We start from the raw sequence: 23,481 nt of genomic DNA on the forward strand, positions 1-23,481 counted from the left end.
TAGATAAAAAGTAATGGCAGAAGCAAAGTTGCTTTCCAGCCTCTCTGACTCCACATCCTGAGCTCTTTTCACTCACTGACTGTAGTGACTATAGAGGAAGAAAGAAAAACCCTCAGAGGGCTCCTCTTGTGAGGGCATGTGATCATTGCAGCTACTTTTGAAAATAGTTGTTTTCCTCTAACCCAGTTACTTGGACCAAATCAGTTCTATGAATCAAGGTTCCTGAGCAAAGTACAGAAATATACGTACACATTTACTATGATAAAAAGCATTCAGACCAAAAAGTTTTAGATAAGAAATCATATTTGTTTGGTACGTGGATAATTTAGAAGGAATTCATAAACCTCGCACACATATTGGGTTGGAGAGACAATGATGAGTGCTTTATGGTCGATAAAAAGGGGTGTCCATTAAATATCTGAAACTTAGCATTATAAGAAACAAATAAATAAACACATAGGTGATACGTATCCTCAACTACCTCAGCCTTCATTTTGATGGTAATTTTCAGATCAATTTTGAGATGCAGAATAAAAATCATAGCTTTTTGTATAAATTTCAAATTGATATGGAAGGTTATTTGACTTTAACAGTCTTTATAGTAGGTTTTCTTTTTTGTGTTTAGATTGACTTATTTTGTCAGTTTTTAGGGTTTTTTTTCCAAGCAAGATGGCATTTTCATCTCCTGCTGCTATTAACATTTAGAGCATGCGGCCTTTTGTTGCAATGTGGTGTAAATTCCAAGTGACTGAGGATGATTAAACAGAAAATGAAACTTGAATGGCACTATCTCAAAATCACTTAAAGCCATGACAGGTGTCTGTCTGTGGCAATATATCAGTTTTGAACACATGAAAAGTAAGAAATGGTGGCTTTTTCATGGTTGGATTTCTTTTTCTTTGAAATCAGAGAGAGAAAATACCAATTTGTCCTGGATCACTAAAACAGTGAGCTGGATTTCTAAACAACGTGGATAGTACACACAATGAATTACCCCTGAGTTTGCAATCTGATAGGTATGTGCCATACCTATTTTATACCAGTTGTAATTTTCTCATTTGTACACAGATGCTGAGTAACATTAAAAAAATGTATAACTGTAATTAAAAAGCAAGCACTCAAGAAAGATAAGACACAAAGAATTAATTGCAATTACAACTCTTCTTTCCGCATTGACTGCAAAAGCTTGGTGATCTGAATTGTGCTTCAGCCATAAGCTCAGGACTCCCTCCAACCCCCAAGGCTCTTCTTTAACATTTGTTATTACTTAGCTATTTTATTTGGCAGAGATCCCTCTGTCTCATCTTCTAATGCACTGGCAGGGTTCCTATTGCCAATAGCTTTGAGCCTACTACTGCTAGGATAAGCGGCATAGCCGAACTTTCTAGCCTCTGCATCCTTATAAATAATGCATCCGGTTTCCTGTAACTACATGAACCCTTAGACTTTGGTAGGCATGTCTTTGTTAGTCAGGGTAAAAGAGTGGGGAGATGAACAGTAGGGGAAATAGTTGTAGGCAGTTATTATCACTGATTAGAACCTGACGCCATCATATATGCATTACTCACTAGGTTAATGTTAATGGAATGCTTATGATATTTATAGTAGACATAAACATGATATATAAAAATAATATCTTTGCTGACTAAACTGCATGCTTAATTCAACATGGAAAGTGCTGGTAATGTTCACCTAGGACCTTTTAAAACTGTATTGCCCATAATTAGATCTAATTTACTTATTTTTACAACCTCTTTTACTTTGCACAGGATCCATTGACTTTTTGGGTGTGCGCACACTTGCTCTTACGAGCAAGAATGAGATATTGGTTAAAGATAATATATAATCCTTCAGGTAGCTTGACAGTATAACATGTCACTGGATTTAGGATGAAGGAGGAAAAATGCTATGATGATGAGTTAATTGCAAAGTAAGTAATATATATCATACTTTGAACTTCAAAGTGTTTATAAACTGATGTTCTTAAAAATTAATGTTTTACTTTGAGCAACAGAGATATTAGTATTTAAAAAAGAGAAATTTTTAGTTTTCAATTTTTAAAAGCAAAACTTGTTTAGCAATGTTCTTTAAAATGCACCCTCAGACAATGTTAATGTAGAATAACAAAGTTCCACCCCCATACGTATCCTTTTCTTTGTTGGACATGCTATCATTGAACATTCACCGAATGACGAATGACTGTTCAGCATTAAAATTATGTCGTATGGATGAAAAAATTCAAGTTGATTTAGATATTGAATGAGAATCAGGTTGCTCTAGAGCCTTGTATATTCTCATGAGAATTAATTGAAAGAAGGGAAAATGTTTCTAAGTAGATAAAGGATGTTAATCTTCATTTTATTGTTGGTTTCTTTAATTACCATCAGTTTAAGTCTGAATGGCTCATGTATTTATGAATATGATGACTTATAACTAATAGTGACAATTACTTTGGTCATCTTTAGCTTTTGCCATGTCAGTGATTTTGCAGAGCCTAGGGAGATATCAGAACTAATATTAGTCAAAGTGTTTAATATTTATTTCTTTGAATCATGTTAAACTTCCTTATTGATTAACCTAGTTTCTACAACCAACCAAGTTTTAAACTAAATCGTCAGATCTGTATCTGTATGTATGTAATATAATTTTTTCTCTTTGGTTTTAGTACAATTTTTTTTCTATTTTGAAATGTCAGGATTTCTGGGTAATTAGAACATTTCCTTACTAGTTCAGAAAATTTGGCCCACCCTATTTTAAAACTGTGCATTGGCATGACTGGTAAATAAGTCTTCAATTCCCCAAAAAGATAATAATAAAATATATTAATATTTTATTCAATTTATGTGTTTTAATCCACCCACTAAAACAATCAAGCCAATAACTTTTTTAAAAATCAACCCATCATCAAATAACTACTATAGCCCAGTATGTTTTGATGGGTGTTTTGTTTTGGTAGATACTGAGGGTAGAAATAGATGGATTAAGTTTTTCTGTCTCTAATTGTCCAATAATCCAAAGGCTTCTTGCTTAGGCATGGTGATTTCTGGAATGGATCTCTGGATTCTTCTTTTATCATTAGTCAAAACACTATCGGAAAGAAATACTTTCATAACTCGATCCTGAGTGAAAACAACCTCAGATACTTAGACATGCATGTACAATAAACAGTGTTTCCACAACATGTCTACTGTACATATAGAATCCATGAGAAGGCGTGGACTCTCACTTCTGAAATATTTGCATTTGTGCCAGACTGAGGTTAGGAAAACTAAGTCCTCCCCTAGAATGTGACACCGTGAAAGCAGGAACCATTGCAATCTCTTTCCTTTATTCTCGTAGTCTTAGGTAGGGCTGGCACATATTAGGCACTTACCAAATAATTACTGAATGAATGAGTGAATGAATGAAGCTGCCAAAGGCAGCAAGGACAAGATGAAGCTAGGATGTATATGGAAAAACTGACAAAAGGCACATTTTTGGACGTTGGGAAAAAAAATTGTAAAGCTTGTAGCAGAAGAGGCATTAACTGGAGACCAAATCTTCCCTTTTCACATTAATATGAATAATTTTTACTTGCTGTAATTGCACAATGTTTTCAAATACTGTCTTAATTTTTTAAAAAAAGCAATTGAAATAGAGAAATTAAATTTTCCTGCTAAAAGTCCAGGTTTAGGGTGCATCTTCTTCCCTCAGTGATCATGTTTGTATCAGCAGAAATATGCAACAGAGGGGCATCACACTGTTAAGCAGGTTAAAGCTTTTTGATTCATGTACTTACCAGTAACATCATTTAAGTGGGTTGGTCTTATCATGGCCAGAGTTAAGCCACACAGCATGATTAAGTGGACCATCTAATGTTGCAAATTAAATTCTGCTGTTGGAAAAAGATGCCCTGAGCTGAGAAGTAAATACTTGTTGTGTTCTTGTTCTCTTCTCTTCCTCTTTCCTCCCTGAATTTCAGTTTTGCTTGGGTCCAAGGATGGTAGGGCTCAGCAGAGAAGTTATTTCTTCTGTTATTGATGACTTTTTTTTTAAGTCTTCTTTCATTGGTGCACTTTCCAAATATAATTCTCAAGAGGAGAAAGAAGGATCCTGATAGTGAGGATGATAAATAAGGAAGGACTGGTGTAGATCTGCTACTTGCCATGATGTCTGCCTTGCCTTTGTTTCTCATAGTCAGCTTTCTCTGCTATTTTCCATGGAGACTCGGACATTACCACTCTCAAAATTTGAATCATGGCTTCACTCTCATCAGACAACCCCACTTTCTACTTCAGAGAAGGGCGGAATGTCTTTTCCCTTCCTGCTTCCACATCTGTAAACTCCAGCACGATGTCTAGGACATAGCCAGCCACTTAGTGAACAGTTTTTGGACGGATGGGCAGATAGATGGCAAGATCAATTAACGTATATCTTTGGTCTTTAGAAATGGTAGCCATTTTGACCATATATGATACAGTGACCTCAAAATCTGAAATCTACTGCTTTTGAAAAGCAGGTCATCCAGAGCTTTTCCATTTTTACCTTCCAGACTGTGAAAAGAAGTTGGTTTAAATGCTGAACAGCAAATCTTCTCATCAGTTGCTATATGTTGGCTGAATTACAGTAATATCAGTTCATTTCCAGTTGGACAACTCAAGCATTTAGCTCTGAGTTTTTGACAGCATACAAGTCACTAAACTAATTATTTTTGTACCCATTCGACACAACTTTTTCCCTTGCCAGAGGTTATTTTCAAACCTCTTGTCTCCAGGAGTACAGCTAGCTCTGAGCCAGCAGATGCCGAAAAATGTCTTACCTTCTCATTGGACTTTTTTTTTTTTTTAATTTCAGCAATTTCTCTCTGCTATTCATTTGCATCACTATAACCTTAGGTAACTTGGAAAACTGCTTAAATAGTAGCATTTCTCTCAGTAGATTCTTTGGTTTTAAGACTGTGAATGATTATGAATAAGTTAACTTTTGATATACTCATGCAGAACTTTTTCACTGGAGTCTTTTTGGGTGAAAGGGAAGAATGGGAGTGGAAATCCAGTGGTACATGGACACCTTTTGGATGCCTTTGATATAGTCACTGGTAGACTATAGTAGTAAACATTTGGAAGGGCATGACAGAGGTAAATATTGGGCTATATCCAGGTATTTTAGCTTGGGACCAAGGAGATTCAACCAAAGGATAGGTTATTTGTCTCACCTCTAGTGACAGAGTCGTGGCAAAGCCACAGGGAAGAATTTTTGAGAAACACTTCAGAAGATTTATGTTTCATTCGAGAAACCTCTTTAAAAGCCTTTTCTTTCTTATGGGAGGTATGTGGGGGTAGAAACAGCATATGGTTGAAACCCTCTGCACGGCAGTGATATGTAAAAGAAGTACTTTCCTGCTAGGTTAAATTACTCTTGCATGCCTCTTGCTGTCAGTGACATGATTTAGTTAAATACAGATGCTTTTAGAGGGGCTTTGTACTGCATCATAAATATTTAACAGTTTTATAAAATACTGTATGCATAACTGGGTGGGAAACACAGCAGTGGAGAAGCCCAACTTGCACATCAGAGCCCTTGGCCTTATAGTGTCCCCTGACCAGTTGACCGTTGAAAACGATATGCTCAGATGCAAGTGTCATCAGCAATTAAAGGATTCTGTTTCTATTTTTCCAATAAAATGAAGCTACTGTCTGACCTTTCTGATTGTCAGTAAAGTGAACTTTGTAATTTCCCTCTTCACATTATTCATAGATGTTCCAGTTCCCTAGTGACTGAAGTATGGCATTAGGAAAAATTCCTTCTCAATAAAGAAATGGTGTGGGGGAGGGGTCAAGAAAAGCTCTTAGATTTTCTGCAGCAACTAATGGTTTATTTATATAAAGATGCTTCATTGCCATTATCTAATAGTTAAAGTCATATGAATCTTGTATTTCTGATATAATTTTGAAATTCATGTTGTTTTTTTAATATATAGTTTTAAGTTCATTTATTTATTTATTCTGAGATAGAGAGAGGGTGGAAGGGGCAGAGGGAGAGGGAGAGAATCCCAAGCAGGCTCTGCACTGTCAGTGTAAGAGCCCGATGTGGGGCTCAAATTTACCAACTGCAAGACCATGACTTGAGCCAAAACCGAGAGTTAGATACCCAACCGACTGAGCCACCCAGGCACCCCTGAAATTCGTTTTATTTTTTTTTATTTATTTTTTTTATTTTTTATTTTTTTTAATTTTTTTTTTTAACATTTATTTATTTTTGAGACAGAGAGAGTCAGAGCATGAACAGGGGAGGGTCAGAGAGAGAGGCAGACACAGAATCCGAAACAGGCTCCAGGCTCTGAGCTGTCAGCACAGAGCCCGATGTGGGGCTTGAACTCACGGAGTGCGAGATCATGACCTGAGCTGAAGTCGGACACTTAACCGACTGAGCCACCCAGGCGCCCCCCTGAAATTCATTTTAAAAGTCAGTTCCTTAAAGTGAGGGTAGTAGGGGAACGTGGGTGGGAAGGGTGCATGCAGTGGAGGAAGTGAACAAATACAGGTTAATGAATGTGGAATTGGTTGATTGTTTTGTTTGTTTGGCATAGACTACAGAGTTTTTGTAATAAAACTTATGACAGGAAATTAAGATGAGTTCTCTGTCATATGTTGTGGCCCGAAATAGTTATGAAAAAAAATCTTCAAAAATATTTTTTCCAGCATTTTATTACAGAATTTCCAAACATACAGAAAAGTTTAATGTACTGTGAACAACTTATGCCCACTGTCTAGATTTTACAGTTAACATTTGCTGTATTTGCTTTATCAAATGCCCATTTGACCTCTCTACCCACTCTTATTTTTGATGCCTTTTCAAGTAAGTTGCATACCTGCCTGTATTTTATTCCCACATATCCCAGTATGCCTGACATATATGTTTTATTACAGTCTTTAAAAGAATATGTAAGTGATGGATTATGCCAACAATTTATTTTTTCTGTAAATATTTTATTTTATTTTTTAAAACAAACTTAAATTGTATCTATTTACTTATTTATTTAACTAAACTTAAATTTTATTTATTTATTTATTCACTTATTTAATATAATTTATTGTCAAGTTGGCTAACATACAGTATGTACAGTGTGCTCTTGGTTTTGGGCGTAGATTCCCATGATTCATCACTTACATACAACACCCAGTGCTCACCCAACAAGTGCCCTCCTCAATGCCCATAACCCATTTTCCCCCTCCCCCACACTCCCCACCCCACATCAACACTCAGTTTGTTCTCTGTATTTAAGAGTCTCTTATGGTTTGCCTCCCTCCCTCTCTGTTTGTAACTATTGCCAACAAACAGAATTTAGGTTTCTCTGGAATGAGTCATCATATTTGGAGCTGGGATTTTCTAGGCATCATGTTTCAGGATTTAACTCCATTATCAACAGCCTTCTTTCTCTTCTTCCTGACAGTCATTCCTTCCCTGTCCCAGCCTTCTGATTCTCCAAATTAAAAGAGGACATAACCCTGCCTCACCAGTTCTCAAATATTGGTAATCTTGGTATCACATATTTTTGAACCATTGCAATAATAGTAGGCTGATCCCTATTTTGACATGACAGTCTCCTTACCTCAAGATAAGCTCCCTTCCACCCGCTAGTGGGTCTCTTCTGTACCTTTCCACGTAAGCATAAAGCTCGGGTGTAATGTTTCCATTGTTAAACTAATTTCTTATCTCCAGCCTATCTTCAATGAAAGCTGTTGGGCTCCACAGCACAAAGTCTGTGTGTCCTCTTAGTGTGATAAAATGAGGTTGAGTAAATAGTGGGAATATAAATATTGGTCTCTGAGATAACTTTCAGAAAGAGAGCCTGAATATTCAGCAGAGTTGTGACCAAAAGTGGTCATGGGAGCATTCAAGAAAAGTAACTTTTTTAAAAAATTTTTTTGACGTTTATTTTTTTTTTTTTAATTTTTTTTCAACGTTTTTTTTTTATTTTTTTTTATTTTTGGGACAGAGAGAGACAGAGCATGAACGGGGGAGGGGCAGAGAGAGAGGGAGACACAGAGTCGGAAACAGGCTCCCGGCTCCGAGCCATCAGCCCAGAGCCTGACGCGGGGCTCAAACTCACGGACCGCGAGATCGTGACCTGGCTGAAGTCGGACGCTTAACCGACTGCGCCACCCAGGCGCCCCTGACGTTTATTTATTTTTGAGACAGAGAGAGACAGAGCATGAATGGGGGAGGGTCAGAGAGAGAGGGAGACACAGAATCTGAAACGGGCTCCAGGCTCTGAGCGGTCAGCACAGAGCCCGACGCAGGGCTCGAACTCACGGACCACGAGATCGTGACCTGAGCCGAAGTCGGACGCTTAACTGACTGAGCCACCCAGGCGCCCCAAGAAAAGTAACTTTTAAGTAGAAGCAGTCACAGTGAAGGCTCAAAGTGAGATATTCCTGTAGAGATAATCCATGGCAGTAGTGACAGAACGTCCATTCTACTCTTTCTTTGTATCGTCTTTGACAGTACTTCACTAGAGAGCTTTCCTTTGTAGAAATGAGTTGAAAGGGGAGGAGCATTAGTCCTGAATTTAGTCTTGACTCTGAAATTAATTTTGGTGTGACTCCAGGAAGATGACGATGAGGATGATGATGATGATGATGATTTTTAACTTCCTTGGACCTTTTTTCTTCTGGTAGAAAACAAAATTCATGGGTAAATCCTATTCCGGCTCCAACAATCAGTAAAAGTAAAATTTAGATCTAATTGTTCTTGGAATTACAGTTCATCTTTGTAGGAAGCCTAAATCCTTTCACTCCATGTAGTTTCTGAAATAGGAAGAAGAAACAAGTCATTCTTAAACAGATCTCGACCTAGCAACATATTGTGTGACTTATGATAGCTGAGTTTGAATTGGAGGTCAAATGACAAGATATTTTTATCTTATGACTGTTAAATTCATATTTTTAAAGTAATAAGAACTATAACAATGCAGAAAAAATGTCCACCCCTTGGACAGAGAAGCAGCAGAAAAATACAAGGCTGGCATTTGATTTTAAATAGGATACTTCTACTCCTATGAGCGTTATAAGGCTTATGACCTTACAACTGTATTGCCAGTTAGGTGGTTCACTCAGAATGCCAAATCAGTCCTGGAAACTACGTATATTTTTATTCCTCCCTTTTTTTCCTTTGGTGCAGCTTTGTATTTTCATTTTGATCAGCAACAAGGAGATAGAACTATGTAGACTCCAAGGAAAATGTATACTCTAAAATGTTTCCTCTGGATGAACTCTTCTCAGATTTTCAAATTTAGACTATATTTAAAAGTAGGACACTTCAGGTAATTCCCTTCCCCCAGGCTTCCTTGATTCCAGGTGTGTTTTGAGGGTTTATTTTGTATAAGGCTTTAAAGATGTTTCCGAGTCTCTTGAGTAGATGGTACTCTCTTATAAGTAATTCATAACTTCCTTCATTTGTGGACCATCTCATGCCCAACGGGTTCTGTCTGAAGCAGAAGATTGAAAAATCAAAGTAACAAATTCCAGAGCATTTGTAGAAATGTTTTGTTGTGCTATACACTGAATTTCTGGATTGATTTGGGGATTATAGAGTCAGCTGACAAGAAACTGGAAAAATAGCTAGTGACTAAGTATGAATCAAGTTTAATTACTTCCATTTTTGAAACTTTACTTTGTATTAAACTAGCATTGATTATCAGAGATGTTTCTTCCTTATGTTTAATTTCTCTTACTGCAATGAAGTATAGCCTTTATTATTTTCTTTAAATAAACTATACATGTCCATACTCATAAAATGCAGATTATCTCTTGTATTTTTGTTACATTTGTCATAAGACTTGTGGATACAACAAACAAAAATTATCTCTTAGCTGTGGTGCTCTGTGATGTGATCTTAACTTATAGGTAGTGAATATTAATGAAACAAAGATATTTGTTCAAGGTAACTAGTCCAACATATATAGCTTTAGTAAATATTATGAATGACCGTCCACATAATATCAGAGTAGTCACTATAATTTTCCTTCTTTTTATTACACACACACACACACACACACACACACACACACACACACGAATACTTTAACATTATTTGCATTTATTCACACAAGTACAACTCTTATCTGGAGTACCCATGCCTCTAAGATGTTTTCCCACACTTTGTTCATCTCTTTTTAGTAGAGTTTCCATATTGCTGCGTTTATTCAACAACACTTAATGCCTTCTGTGTGCCAGGCATGCTCTAGGAAGTAAGAATATAGTGATAAAAACAGACACAAATACTTGCCCTTGTGGAATTTACATTCAAGTGGTGAGTTCATCACACGTTTCCTAACAAAGCACACTGCGTAGAAAATACAGATGATTCAGAATAACTGCCACTTTCCCCACCCCAACCTTTGCTCATATTTCTAGTATATTCTAAAAAATGGGATGGGATGGAGTTGAACAGTGGGATGGGATGGAGTTGAACAATGAGAAATAATATTTTAGGTATATAAAATGAGATCGAGTTAGAAGCCCTTGCTCATTTTCTCCTAAAACGTCTTTTGAATTGTAGAGCTCAATGACACGTCAATTTATTATAGCTTTATTCATGCTTCTGAGTTCCTTGGGATTGCATCATTGACATAAATTCAGAGTTCATAGTTAATTAATAACTGTCAAAGATTTAATGCCATGTGATCTACTGAGATTTTGTAGAAGAAAGGGCAACCTAAACGTACCAAAGTCTCATTATTTTAGTGTAGTCCACTAGTAACACTGGTCAGATAGAACATCTTTTCCTTTTAAAATTAAATGTTGGAAAAGTTGAAACCATGATGAGTGTCCAGAGTCTTTTTATTTTTATCTTTTTTACTGAGTTGGAATTCACATAACATAAAACTGACTATTTTAATGTGAGCAATTCATTAGTATTTATCACAACGTTGTGCAACCATCTCCTCTGCTTCCAGAACATGTCCAGCATAATTTTACAAGAACGGTGACTTGTAAAACTAAAAATAAAATAAACTGTGTTTGTATATGACTAATGATTTTACTTACAGGGAGTGAGAAATTCATAGTCCCTCTCAAAGTAAAGAAAACTTATTATAAGTATCATATTTAATAAAGATAACCTTTCTATATAAAATTTTCACATCCTCATCTTTGAGGCCCTGTACTATATCTTGAGCTAGGGAGGATCTAAACTCATAAAGAACAAAATGTGCCAGAATGATATGATCACCTCATTACAAAACAAGAACGCAGAGGGGTGCCTGTGTGGCTCAGTTGATAAAGCATCTGACTTCAGCTCAGGTCATGATCTCTCAATTCATGGGTTTGAGCCCTGCGTCGGGCTCTGTGCTGACAACTCAAAGTCTACAGCCTGCTTCGAATTCTGTGTGTGTGTCTCTCTGTCCCTCTTCCACTCAAGCTCTCTGTCTCTCTCTCAAAATAAATAAATAAACATTTAAAAAAATGAAAACACAGACCCACAGTCCACATCAAATGTTTGATCCAGCATCTCACAAAATAATTCTTAAAATTAAGTTGTCTTCTCTGAGAAAATTTTCACTGGGTGAGATTAAAGTATAATGAGTCTTCACTCACCTACAAAGTGGGGAGATAATACCTGCCCAGTAAGGTAGAATGAGTTTCATATTTAGCATTTATGAATAAGGTAGAAGAACATCTACATTATATATGTTTGTGTATGTGTATATATATACATATGTATATATAATATAATAATGTAAAAGAACATCAGATAGTACATGGATTTGGTTTGCCCTCAGAGAACGTTTCTGTTGAGTTGAAGAGAAAAGAATTACAGGAAAAACAGTTAAAATTTAGTTTATTCCCAGCTTTCCATCCACTGAAAGGATCTGTGGTGGTGAAGAGTTAAGTATAGTTGTGGTAATGGAGTTTCCCTAGAATAAGATAAATTCACAAGAGGCATATTTAGGAACAATCAGAAAAATTTGATAAGGATGTGCCTGTACTGGACACTCAAAGATCTGAAAAAATGTACAAGAGTTTAGAGGGTAGAATGAAAAAGCTTGCTAGTTTATTAGAGGTGCCATTATCTGTATAATTCAATGTCAATTAAAAATAAAACCAAACAAAATTATGTACTGAATGGAAGCCAGATAGTGAGAGACCTGGTCTTCAAAGAAATTGAATTCTTTCGTCCTATATACATGACATAGTTAAATAATAGAACAGACTGTGAAGATGTGCCCCAGTAGGTGGTACAGATAAGGAAGTGCTGGGTCCATGACGTGGAAGCATGGAAGGCTCCGTGGAGTAGCTGCGGCCACTTGGCGAGTGACTTTCAAATGAGTGGGAAGAGGCTGACAGATGCATTTGAGTGCTTTGTCCTCTCATGGAAAGAAGTGAGTTTTAAAGATCACCTTTGGAACATGAAGCTTTCTTATGAAAACTGTGATTTCAGGGTTACCTGAGTAGCTCAGTCAGTTAGGTATCCAACTTCAGCTCAGGTCACGATCTTGCGGTTCCTGAGTTCGAGCCCCGCGTCAGGCTCTGTGCTGACAGCTGGGAGCCTGGAGCCTGCTTCAGATTTCTGTGTGTCTCCCTCTCTCTCTGCCCCTCCTCCACTCATGTGCCTGCTCTCTCTCTCTCTCTCTCTCTCTCTTTCAAAAATAAACATTTAAAAAATTTTTTAAAAATGTGATTTCATAATTCATTAGCAAATACATAAATCATTATGTTTTATCTGTAGTCCTCTCCGGTGACTGTAATTTGGAGATACCACAAAGTAAACTCTACTTTTTTAGCCCTAAAATTTAGGAGCAAGAATAAGCTTTTTCAGAGATAGAAAGAGTCAAAATACAGGGGAAAAAAAAAACTGTAAAAGAGAGAATAAGTTTGGGTTATATGGTCAAAAGCGAACTGGCATTTGCCATCCTCTTTCATCTGCTGGAGCTGTGCTAAATACTTCTGATAATAAAATAACTAAAATAAATGCTGCACCCAATAACCTAGCTTGAATTGAAGTAGCAGAGGAATTTGAATACATTCGATGATATAATAGGATTTTTTTTCTTCATTGAAGCAAGCTTAGACAGAAGCTGGAATAGTGTGAAAATGGATCGGAAATACAAGTGTATTTTGATATTGTTCTGCCAAATCCCGTTCTGTATTACTGTCCCCTCGTGACCCAGGTCGACTTACTAACATTTACTTCCTTATCTTCTGCGGTGGATTAATAATGGCTGCAAGTTCTTTGTCACTGTCCCCAGTCAAGACCTATTTCCCCAGTTCTTGAATGTCAGCTGGTGCTGTGACGGCTTAACCAGTAGGATGCAATGGAAATGACCCATGCAGCCTCCACATTCAAGCCTCAGGAGGGCTGGCGGCTTGGGCTTCTTCCCTCTTGGGATGCTTCTGCTCAGAACCCCGCCATGCTGTGAGAAGCCCAAGCTTCACAGAGAGGCCACATGTTGGTGCACCCTTCCACAGTCCCCGCCGAGCTCCCAGCTGACACCTGGCATCGACTCCCCGTCACGTGAGTGCCATCCTCAGTGTTTCAGCTCAGTTGTATCCTAGCTGATTGCAGCCCCAGCTGACATCAAGTGCAGCAGAAGAACCACTCAGCCGAACCCAGTCAACCCGCAGACTAGGGAGACAGAATACAGCAGTGATTGCTTTAAGCTATTTCAGGGCAATTTGTTTCACAGAAGCATATAATTGAAAAGCTTTCCAGAGAAAATTCTGGAACTGAGACTGTGGAAGATCTCATTCAATTGAAATTATAAATAGGTAGCATTTAATTAGCCTATGCTTTTTGTTTGTTTGTTTATTTTGAGACAAAAATTGAAAGAATGCAGGAGGGAAGGAGAGAGAGAATCCCAAGCAGGCTCGCAGTGACAGCACAGAGCCTGATGCAGGGCTCAAACTCACAAACCACAAGATCATGCGTGACCTGAGCTGAAACCGAGAGTTGGCTGTTTCACCGAGTAAGCCACCCAGGCACCCCTAAATAGCCTATGCTTAATCCTTACAAGTTCTAGATATCACTAGGCAAAATTTTGCAAAACTCTTATTTTGGAAACTAGGCACCTTTAAGTTTGTTTACAAACCACATTAAGGTACTGAGCCTTTTTCATTATTACACTTTCTGGTCCGTTTATGTTCCCACTGAAGTGATGGGTAAGCAATACATATTGAGATGCATTATTGTGATTAAAAAGAAAAGTGGTATTTTTCAGCAGAAACAGCATGAGTCAGACTTTTGTTCAAATCTTGGCCCTATCACTTAATAGCTTTACGTCCGTGGCTAAGTTACCTAAGCTGCCTGAGTAGTTCTCTATTTTGAAGATGATACGTACTGTACGGGATTAGTGAAGACAAGAAATAATATATGTTAAGAACCTAGCTCAGTGCCTGGCACAATGGCAGAGCTCCTTAAATGTAGCTGTTGTTGTGATGAAGGAGGTGGTAATGTGGTTTTTGAAAGGTAGCAAAAATCTGCTCTTTTTTCATTTTTTTAAGAGGACGCAGAGATGTGGGTGTTCCTGGGCTTTATTGGGGTGGAGTCTAGAGGGTTAACACGACATATCCTTGCAATTCTTCCTACAGACAGGCATGTTTCATCCAAAGGAAATTCCGATCCCTTACCCATCCACAGCACCCTTTCTCACTTCTTTATTTCCATAGGGGATTTGGTTAAGGGATAAGGGCAACTTTTGGTTCCTACTCTCAAGGGGAGAACTCATGAAGAATTCTCTCTCTCCTTTTTTTTTTTTTTTTCTTTATGTCCTCAACCCCCTTTCCTCAATTACATTCACCTTCTGATTTGGTGGGAAAGAACTCTACAGGATGCTGGCTTTCGGCAAGCTGATCTTAGCTTCGAGGTGCCACAGGGCTCATGGAATACATCTCCAGGGAGGACACGTACACATCTTACAGATTTGAATAGCCCCGGGGAAAAGACAGTTGTGGCAGCCCACAGGATTTTGTTTCTGCTGTTTTGTTCTAGCCTTGGTGTGATACGTTGTTTTCCTTTCTAAGGGTCTTTAAGATGACAATTAGAGCAGCGCCCAGTAATTTCTTTGTTGGCGGAATATGTTTGTTCTCAGTGATTAAGGTGAAGTGGGTAGTTGTTATTGGTGTAAGCTGAGGACCACTTTTCTTCACTCTGGGTTCCCATTCTTGGCGTCTTCTCTTACCTGCCTGGCTTGGGCTGCTGGAACCCCATTTTGAGTTTTTTTTTTTTTAATTTTTTTTTTTTTTCTTCAACTTTTTTTTTTTTTTTTTTTTTATTTTTGGGACAGAGAGAGACAGAGCATGAACGGGGGAGGGGCAGAGAGAGAGGGAGATACAGAAGCAGAAACAGGCTCCAGGCTCTGAGCCATCAGCCCAGAGCCTGACGCGGGGCTCGAACTCACGGACCGCGAGATCGTGACCTGGCTGAAGTCGGACGCTTAACCGACTGCGCCACCCAGGCGCCCCCCCATTTTGAGTTTTGAAACTGAGATGGTAATTGTGAATGAAGTGCCAGTGTATTATACTGGAGTGTGGTATTGGTTTGGGGCAAAAGTGAGGAGTTAGGTACCGTGTATTTAAACTGGGTAATCTCTAAAGTAATTACAAATTACCCTAATTTAGTGTAAACACTTACTTGCTTATATTGGTTCTGAACATTCACGTGAATGTTGACAATCAAAATGTGAATACCTCTCAGTATGAATACTGTAAAGGCTTCCCCATAGATTTTCCATGATATGAAATATCATGTCCGTTGCTAAAATCTTTCAGAAAACTCTCACTGCTTTAAAATCAAATGGCTAAAGCCAGAAAGTTAGGCACAGGATCTTATTTTAACTATTCTTATTTTAAAATACTGCTTACTGGTATATAAGTGCAGGTTATGTGGAGGATAAGTCATTTTGCCCATCAGCTTGTCACAGTCATAATCGCAATTAGGCCAGTTGGTTCAGGCTTTTGTAGTTGTTGTTAGTTATAGTACTGCAGACACGTTTTGAGAGTTAATATCCTTTAAATCACTTATAATTATGGACCGATGTTATTTTGATGTGATAATATTCTTCTCGCTTGCCCACTTAAAGCTTAAAAATATTTCAAAGCGGTGGAGATTGTGTTATACAAACTTTAGTATATGTGCTGTCGAAGCGAGCACGTGTTATACAAACTTTAATGTGCTTAAAGCAGGATTTCTCAGGACTTGAGCTCCAAATTTATTGCTGCTGGGACTCATATGATGGCTATGTAGTATAGATTTAGAGAGCGTTTTTAAGACTCCCATTGACATAGGTGAGCAGAATGGTTCCTTGGAAACCATTTGGGTGTCCAGTCATGGTAAAGCATGGACTAAGGGCTTAGATGCATATAGTGCAAGAACAGGAGGGAGGTTCAGGGAATCCCGTGTTGTCTGTTAAAGACGGCATTTCTTCCAGTCTTTTAACGGCTGCTGTTTTAAAAGGGGGGCAAAATCAGCATTGAAACTATCTGTAAGGTAAAGCTATTGAGACCTAACCCAAAGGCATGCTCTTCTGGAAAACTCTTCTTAATACTCACAGTGTGGTTCTCGCAGAGGACATGTGGTATATATTACAGCTCCTGGGGAATTCAGACCTCTGCAGTGTGGAGTCACCGTGAAGGCTAATTTCAAAACAAAGTGGTAGCCTTTTGCTCCCTTCATAGCGCTATTTACCAGTGTTTCTTACTAGCTTGACATTAGTCTAGGACTGCTGTGGGTGGAAAGAGGAAATGGAAATTCAAATGGGACCAGAGTGGGGATCCATGAACACCTCTCCCCTTCCCTCCCACCCCTCCTTCAGCATAGGCTCAGCACTTCACCCTGGGCATTGCAGTCTTACACAATCATCGCCAAAAGGGCTGAAGGCAGAGCTGTCCAAGGTTCGAAAAAAACACGTTCTGACTGTTAGTTGAAAATCAGGTAATAACAGTCCTCTTGGTGAACAAAACTTATTAGAGGGCAGGGGAAGGAATGCTCTCTCTCAGCGGCAGGCAAGAAGAAATTGCTGTTGAAAAGCTTACCTCTCTAGGGAGGAATCAGATATCAGACTTTGCCAAGCCTCAGGTCCAACCCATAAGGTCCCACCTACATCCCCCGCCCCATCCCAGCTTTGTTAGATTGCTAGCATCGATCGCTGGCTTTTTCTGACCCCACAGTGGGTGAAGGAAAGAGAGCCGGCAAGACCAGAAGCAAGCAAGGTGGGGGTGGAAAACCGGGGCTGCTTTTGTGGAGAGAAAAAGAGAAAGGGAAGAAAGGGGGTGGGGGCCATGGGGACTGAGCTTAACTGGTGCCTGCCTGCTTCTCTTTGATTTGATGGCCTTTATTCCTTCTAATTGGATAAAATAGGAAGTCACTGGCAGTCCTGCGTCGCTGGGTATACTGATTTTACTCAGACCAGCCAGCAGCTCTGGAGTGCGGACAGAGGGAGGAGGGAGGAAAAAGAGAGAGACAGAGAGACAGAACGTCTTTGGATGAGGAGGGGAAAGGAAGAGAAAGAGACTATGAAGCCGGGCAGAGCTGCGGGGGAAGAAAGTGAATGAGCGCTCAAGAAGGACAAAGAGGAGTGGTTGGGGGGGTGGGGGCGGAGGCAGGGCGGGGAGGGGAGTCACCGCCCCTCCGGCCGCACTCTTCCCTTCGGATCCCTGTGTGATGATACTGTTTGCAGTGATGCTCCCGGGGCAGGCACCTGCTGCTGTGTAATGATTCAGCCTCTTTCAGCCTTCGCGTTAACACAACAGGATGCTGTTGCTACTCTCACTGCTGCCTCTCCTGCCGCCGCCGCTGCTGCCGCCTCCGCCGCCACCTCTGGTCCTGCTTTTGCTTTTACTTCTCCTGCATGACAGTTGTTTTCTCCATCTAAGCAGACACCAGCTTCAGATGCTCGAGGTGAGAAACATGCCTTTCAGTTTGGGCTACTGGTTTACTTAACTGACCAACGATCAGCTCGGTTTCTATTTTGCCTCCCCCCCCCCCCCCCCCCACCCTCTTGACCAGCCGGGATGGTTTGGAGAAGCATTTGAAAGAACTGCAAAAGTAACCCGGAAACAGCAGTAAAGAATTACAGTATACTTTCATTTGGTAGTTGCTAGAGGCTTTTTTTTTCCTTCCTCCCTCCTGAACTCCTCTTGCTTTTGATAATGGCCTTGGACTTGGAAGACTTATCGATTTCCCCCTGTAAGATGCTGTCTCATTTGGTTGGGGGGAGCTCTGCATGGTAATGGACCATGAGAGAGGCCAGGCCTTCTGGAGGTGAGCCGATGGAGATTTATTCCCCAGACATGTCCGAGGGAGCCACCGAGAGGTCCTCCAGCCCCTCCACTCAGCTGAGTGCAGACCCATCTCTTGACGGGCTTCCGGCAGCAGAAGACATGCCAGAGACCCAGACTGAAGATGGGCGAACCTCCGGACTCATGGGCCTGGCAGCTCCCTGCTGTGTCTGCCTGGAAGCTGAGCGCCTGAGAGGTTGCCTCAACTCGGAGAAAATCTGCATTGTCCCCATTCTGGCTTGCCTAGTCAGCCTCTGCCTCTGCATTGCTGGCCTCAAGTGGGTATTTGTGGACAAGATATTTGAGTATGACTCTCCTACTCACCTTGACCCTGGGGGGTTAGGCCAGGACCCCATTATTTCTCTGGATCCAACCGCTGCCTCAGCTGTGTGGGTAGCATCTGAGGCATACACTTCACCTGTCTCTAGGGCTCAGTCTGAAACTGAGGTTCAAGTAACAGTGCAAGTTGACAATGCCGTTGTGTCCTCTGAACCTTCAGCGGTCCCGACCCCGAAGAATCGTATTTTTGCTTTTTCTTTCCTGCCGTCCACTGCAGCATCCTTCCCTTTCCCCACTCGGAACCCTGAGGTGAGAACACCCAAGTCAGCAACTCAGCCACAAACAACAGAAACTAATCTCCAAACTGCTCCTAAACTTTGTAAGTAGAGAGAGAGATGATGATGATGAATCATGGAAAGGGTTGGGCTTGAGGCGCTAAAAGGCGTTCTCTTGAGCATGGAGCTGTTTCCTTGTCTTCTTCTATTTTAATTGCATGGTTTTGTTTAAGCACATCATGTGACTGGAGCGCTTGGGGTGGCGTTGAAGAGATGAGTAAAACGATCTTGCAAACTGCTGGTATGAAACAGTGTTCCCTCCAGCCAGGCTGTTCAGTCTGGGGTGGGGGACCCAAAACTTCAGCATCTGGGAGTCATGCTTGAATTTAATTTCAATTCAGTTGATTTCTAACACTTTTAAAAATGAACACATCAGACAGAGCATCCTTTTTAAAAACAAAACAAAACAAAACTATAAATGTGACTTCCATAGAGCAGCGAGGGTGGTTCTGTGTCTGTCCTTCTCCCGTGTGGATTTCCATCACCTCTCCTCACCTTTCGGGTGCCCTCTGCCACGCAGTGGTCCCACACTGCCTGTTATCTGCCTCCATGCCTTCTTCCTGCTCCCTTAACTGCTCTCTGCTCTCACCACGTTTCTGTCTTAATTGGTTCTTGCTGATAGCGCATTTACAGTGCTCACCCCTCACCAGTGGCAGGCGATTGCCGTCCTGCCCAGATTGTAGTTTCGGCTACCGAGCACTTACGAGGGACAGCTTTATTTTATTCAGGGTGCAGTACGATGCCGCATGAAAGGATTTCCCCAAATTAGTTTTGTCTTCTGTAATCAAATGTTTAAATAGCTTCCTTGGCAGTCATTAAAAAGTACAAGATCCATTAGTAAGGTACATCGTTTTTTTTTTTTCAGACGTGTCTTTTTTTGCCCGTCAGACCGGAGCAGTGCAGTTTAATAACCTGTGAGTGAAGAGAGCCCACGCTCTTAAAACGATACAGAACAATGTGCTGCTGTTCGTACTGGGTCACTGCAATGCTTACAATGGAAAGTTGACAAGGCAGAAACCATGACTAGTCAGGTTGCTCCCCACGTCAGTAGAGAAGGGAGGAGTGGCCTCTGGCTTCTTTTTATAAATGTTTCTGATTTATTTTTGTTTCTCTGCCTTCTGCCACTTTTTACCACTGGCTGAATATGTCCTTCATGGAATAAAGTAAAAGACAAGAGAATCCAGTCCTTAATAACGTGTGTAAAATCTCTTAAGAGTTGAGGGTGAGGGTTCTGCGATGAAATCCTCACCCCTTCGGTTCCCCTCTGGGTGGTAAGGAAGAATAAAGAATGTCTTTTCCAGACATGATGTTCTGTGTGGGGTAGAGCCGTGTGGTATAGAAACACAGAAAACTTGATCTGCTTGTGATTCAAGATCATTTCATTTCACACACAGCAGAAACTGCTGGCAAAGATTTTAAAAAAGAAGAAGAAGAAGAAGAGAGAGAGGCTTGTTTTTCAGGTGTAATTAGTAAAGAACCTCCTTTCTGCAGACACTGCTCTGTGTCTTTATCAAATCCCTGAAGCATCATTAAAGGTCTGACAGACATCACTGCATTCACCGCCTCTTCCCACCTGGCAAAGTGACCAGGAAATAATACCCAGATGAAATGACAGGCTATAAAAAGCAAGTACAGATCCTGCAAAGAGAAGCAACATTCCCCATGAAGACAAGGTTACTTCTTTGTCTTTATCGTTTGAAACTTGGCTTTAATTAAAATGTGCCCGGATAGGCTTAGTTTTCCAGAAAGAGAAAGAGGACCCTATGAAGAAAAAACAAACAAACAAAAAACTCCTTTGGTAAATTCCATAATTTTGTCATCTTTTTTGGGGGCGGGGGCAGAAAGCAGAGAACCATGTAGTCCCTTTTTCTGGTTTAGGACCATGTCACAAAGTATGTAGTGACTTTTTGAGAAATTATTTTTTCAGGTAAATTCTTCTACTAAGTGTTTTAAGAGGGTACAGGTTCCATATAGTTTCTCTTCTCTTGGTTTTCAAGCCAGGGCATTGATTTTCTGGCATTTGCATTGAGTGGAAAAGATTTACTGCTGCCTAAAAGCATCACGGTGGCCAGTTCTGGCCAGAGACACAGCTGCAGCACTCTGAAATGCATCGGAGATAAGCCTGGAAAAGCAGTATGGGAAGTAGTTTTCTCCTGAAAAGTTAGGGGTAGATGGTGCTTAACACTTTGCCGCCTATAAGGCGTTCTGTATGGGAAACTCGGTGTTAATGTTTTAGCCTAGTGCCTGAAAACAACAGCAAAAGCATGAGTATCCTAAAAATTTATGAGTCTGGTTTTTGCGCAGGGGGACGGGGGGGGGGGGGGCGGGGAGGGGGGCGGGGGTTGGTCCAGGAAGCTTTGTTTTCAGACACTCATAAGTGGTTGCTTTTGTTGTTTTAAAAAGCTTATAACCATTGACTAAAAAAAAACCAAAAAACCACACACACACAAAAGAGCTTGGAATTAGACTGTCATTTGTGACCTCATTCACTTTTTTCTCTTCAACTAAGAAAGTACTGCTTCGTCACAGGAAGAACCAGACCCATCCTTCTGTCATGCATGTTTTTGACATGAACTCAGCTGTGATGGTATAATCTTAACATGACGTTATCGTATCTGAAACATGCTCTTTGGTGGTTTCAGGACGTAACTCTCCCCATTCCATCTGCCTCAGCATATTCAGCATATTATGCACAGAGCTGTAGCCTTCAAGGTCATAGTCTGTTGAGGGCTAATTGATTCTTCTTTATCCTGGAGCCTGAGAGAGTGGAAGAGAGACAATCCTAGTAATTGTGTCTGCTCTGTAATTCCCCAACCAATCTACCCTTTAGTATTAGGGTTATTCTATACAAAGGGGAATTACTCCCCTTTCCACGGACTTTTTAAAAAATTATTCTTTATTGTAATAAAAGGCAATACAGAGCATTCTTAATTGTCCAAAGGAATAGTAGCTGCATCAGGTTTTTCTCAAATGGGTATTTCTTGCATAAGGTAATATAATTTCATGTTTTCACAATACTAATCCATGCATCCATCTAGATCTTTAAGAAACCTAATAGAGGATTGGAAAATACATATACATTGTTTTTTTTAATCCTGAAGTTTTTCTGTGTGTGATTGGTGGTTTTCCACTACCACAATCTTTATTTGCCATGATAATAGTTACGTTTTTATTTCTCACTGGGGCCCCTACTTGAACTATTAATTTTGTTTCTTTGCCTGGGCTTTAAAATTTTTCTTACCTTCTATTTATATGGAAAGAACTGACTCTGAGAGGTTGCAAACTTAGACTACTATAAAAAGAGGTGATTAATTAAATTGTAGCCGGGGAACTATAGTGCCATCTTGGAAGAAAATGTATTTCTGGATGGGAGAGCCTGCTTGACAACAGACTCTGTAGTATAAGAACGTATTAGTATTTTCATCTCAGGCCAAATTTGTTTTGCTTTGTCTTAAATCTCTTTGTGTTGGGTTGCATGGCAAACCATTGTTACCACAATGAGGATAGGAATCACTGCCATTTGCAAAGCTTAGCGTGATTAACTGAATATACCAAAGGATTTCTTTCCTTCAATTTAAAAATGGCATTTATTTTAAGCCGAATAGATTCATCCAGTTCCTTGCAACCTACAATTCCTTGTCGGTGATTTCAGAGTGGTGATTTCAAAGAACTTTTCTCCACTTGAACCAAAACTTGCTTAACGCCTAAGACATTAAAAACTGGGAGAAATGGAAAGATCCTCGACTGACTGAAACCAAATAATTTTATTAATTTGCTGATGAGGTGGAAACCCAGGTTCTGAAAGATTTAGTGACATTCTTTTACTAAAAGTTACAAAATGCTGAAAGGTTCAGTGAAATCCTAAATAGGAGAAAGCAGAGACATGTCTTGTCCCCCTGAATTTAAATCCACACATGGCTCTTTTCTCCTGTCAGCTTTTCCCTGTTCCAGAGAGTGTGAACTGGACAGCAACTCTAATAGTTTAAGTGGCACCCAATTGACAGGGACGTATGTCAAGTGGGACCACTGGTCAAGCATGTATAGTTCATAGTATTCAGTTTTCTTCCCACCTTCTTGTTTTGCTTTTATTAAATTCTCAGTAGTGGTAGTCTTTTTCCTGTTTATTTGTTCATCCATACAGTGTTCAGCTTGCTGTCGAAAACAGCTTGGGTTTTCTAGGGTGGGCTCTTTGCTGACATATAGCAGATGGCCCTGTGGCTCACCTCTTCCCTGCCCACTCTGTGTCTCCTTGTTCCTTTATACCTAAATCGGTTTTCTTCCTTCCTCTCCCTCCCCACCTACCCAATTATCTCTTGAATCTTCCTTATTTTTCTAATTATGCCACTTTGGCTTTATTTATCAATATTTCATTGCATTCTAAAATATTAAACATTCACTGATCTTTTCTTTCACATACAATTGTATTGCATTTTAACTGAGTGGTACTTACATATTACAAACACACATACAAAAATACGTCTCTAGGACAATACCCTGGTTTCTTACTGGCACAATTCATTCAAAATTTTGTCCCTCTTCTTTATTGCCCCCTCTTCTTTTCCTTAGTATGATTCATACTGGTTTCTCTCTGACTTTTACATGTTTGTACA

General features: G+C 39.8%; 2 protein-coding genes across 18 annotated transcripts in view; both read left to right on the plus strand.

The window, feature by feature from the left end:
* The window catches only part of NRG1 (neuregulin 1), a 224,826-nt gene that overhangs the window by 83,487 nt on the left and 117,858 nt on the right, over nt 1-23,481 (plus strand). For 8 of the 17 annotated variants that reach the window (XM_058720222.1, XM_058720221.1, XM_058720226.1 and 5 more), the window contains exon 1: nt 18,213-18,915. The exons of 7 other annotated variants lie outside the window; for them this stretch is intronic. In XM_058720222.1, coding sequence (XP_058576205.1) covers nt 18,216-18,915 — 700 coding nt within the window. In that variant the 5' untranslated portion in view covers nt 18,213-18,215. Of the gene's footprint in view, nt 1-18,212; nt 18,916-19,736; nt 19,786-23,481 lie in introns of those variants that run through there. 2 more of the 17 variants (XM_058720241.1, XM_058720233.1) reach the window with 2 other exon arrangements.
* Nucleotides 17,612-17,930, plus strand: LOC131506537 (uncharacterized). Its single transcript, XM_058720244.1, has one exon. The coding sequence runs from the start codon at nt 17,731-17,733 to the stop codon at nt 17,917-17,919; it is 189 nt and encodes a 62-aa protein (XP_058576227.1). The 5' UTR covers nt 17,612-17,730; the 3' UTR covers nt 17,920-17,930.

The sequence above is a fragment of the Neofelis nebulosa genome, chromosome 3, assembly GCF_028018385.1.
Source record: "Neofelis nebulosa isolate mNeoNeb1 chromosome 3, mNeoNeb1.pri, whole genome shotgun sequence".
Classification (NCBI taxonomy): Eukaryota; Metazoa; Chordata; class Mammalia; order Carnivora; family Felidae; genus Neofelis; species Neofelis nebulosa.

Excerpts from the sequence above, each read along its gene's own strand:
- LOC131506537 (XM_058720244.1), top strand. The coding sequence starts at position 17,731 with ATGCTGTTGCTACTCTCACTGCTGCCTCTCCTGCCGCCGCCGCTGCTG.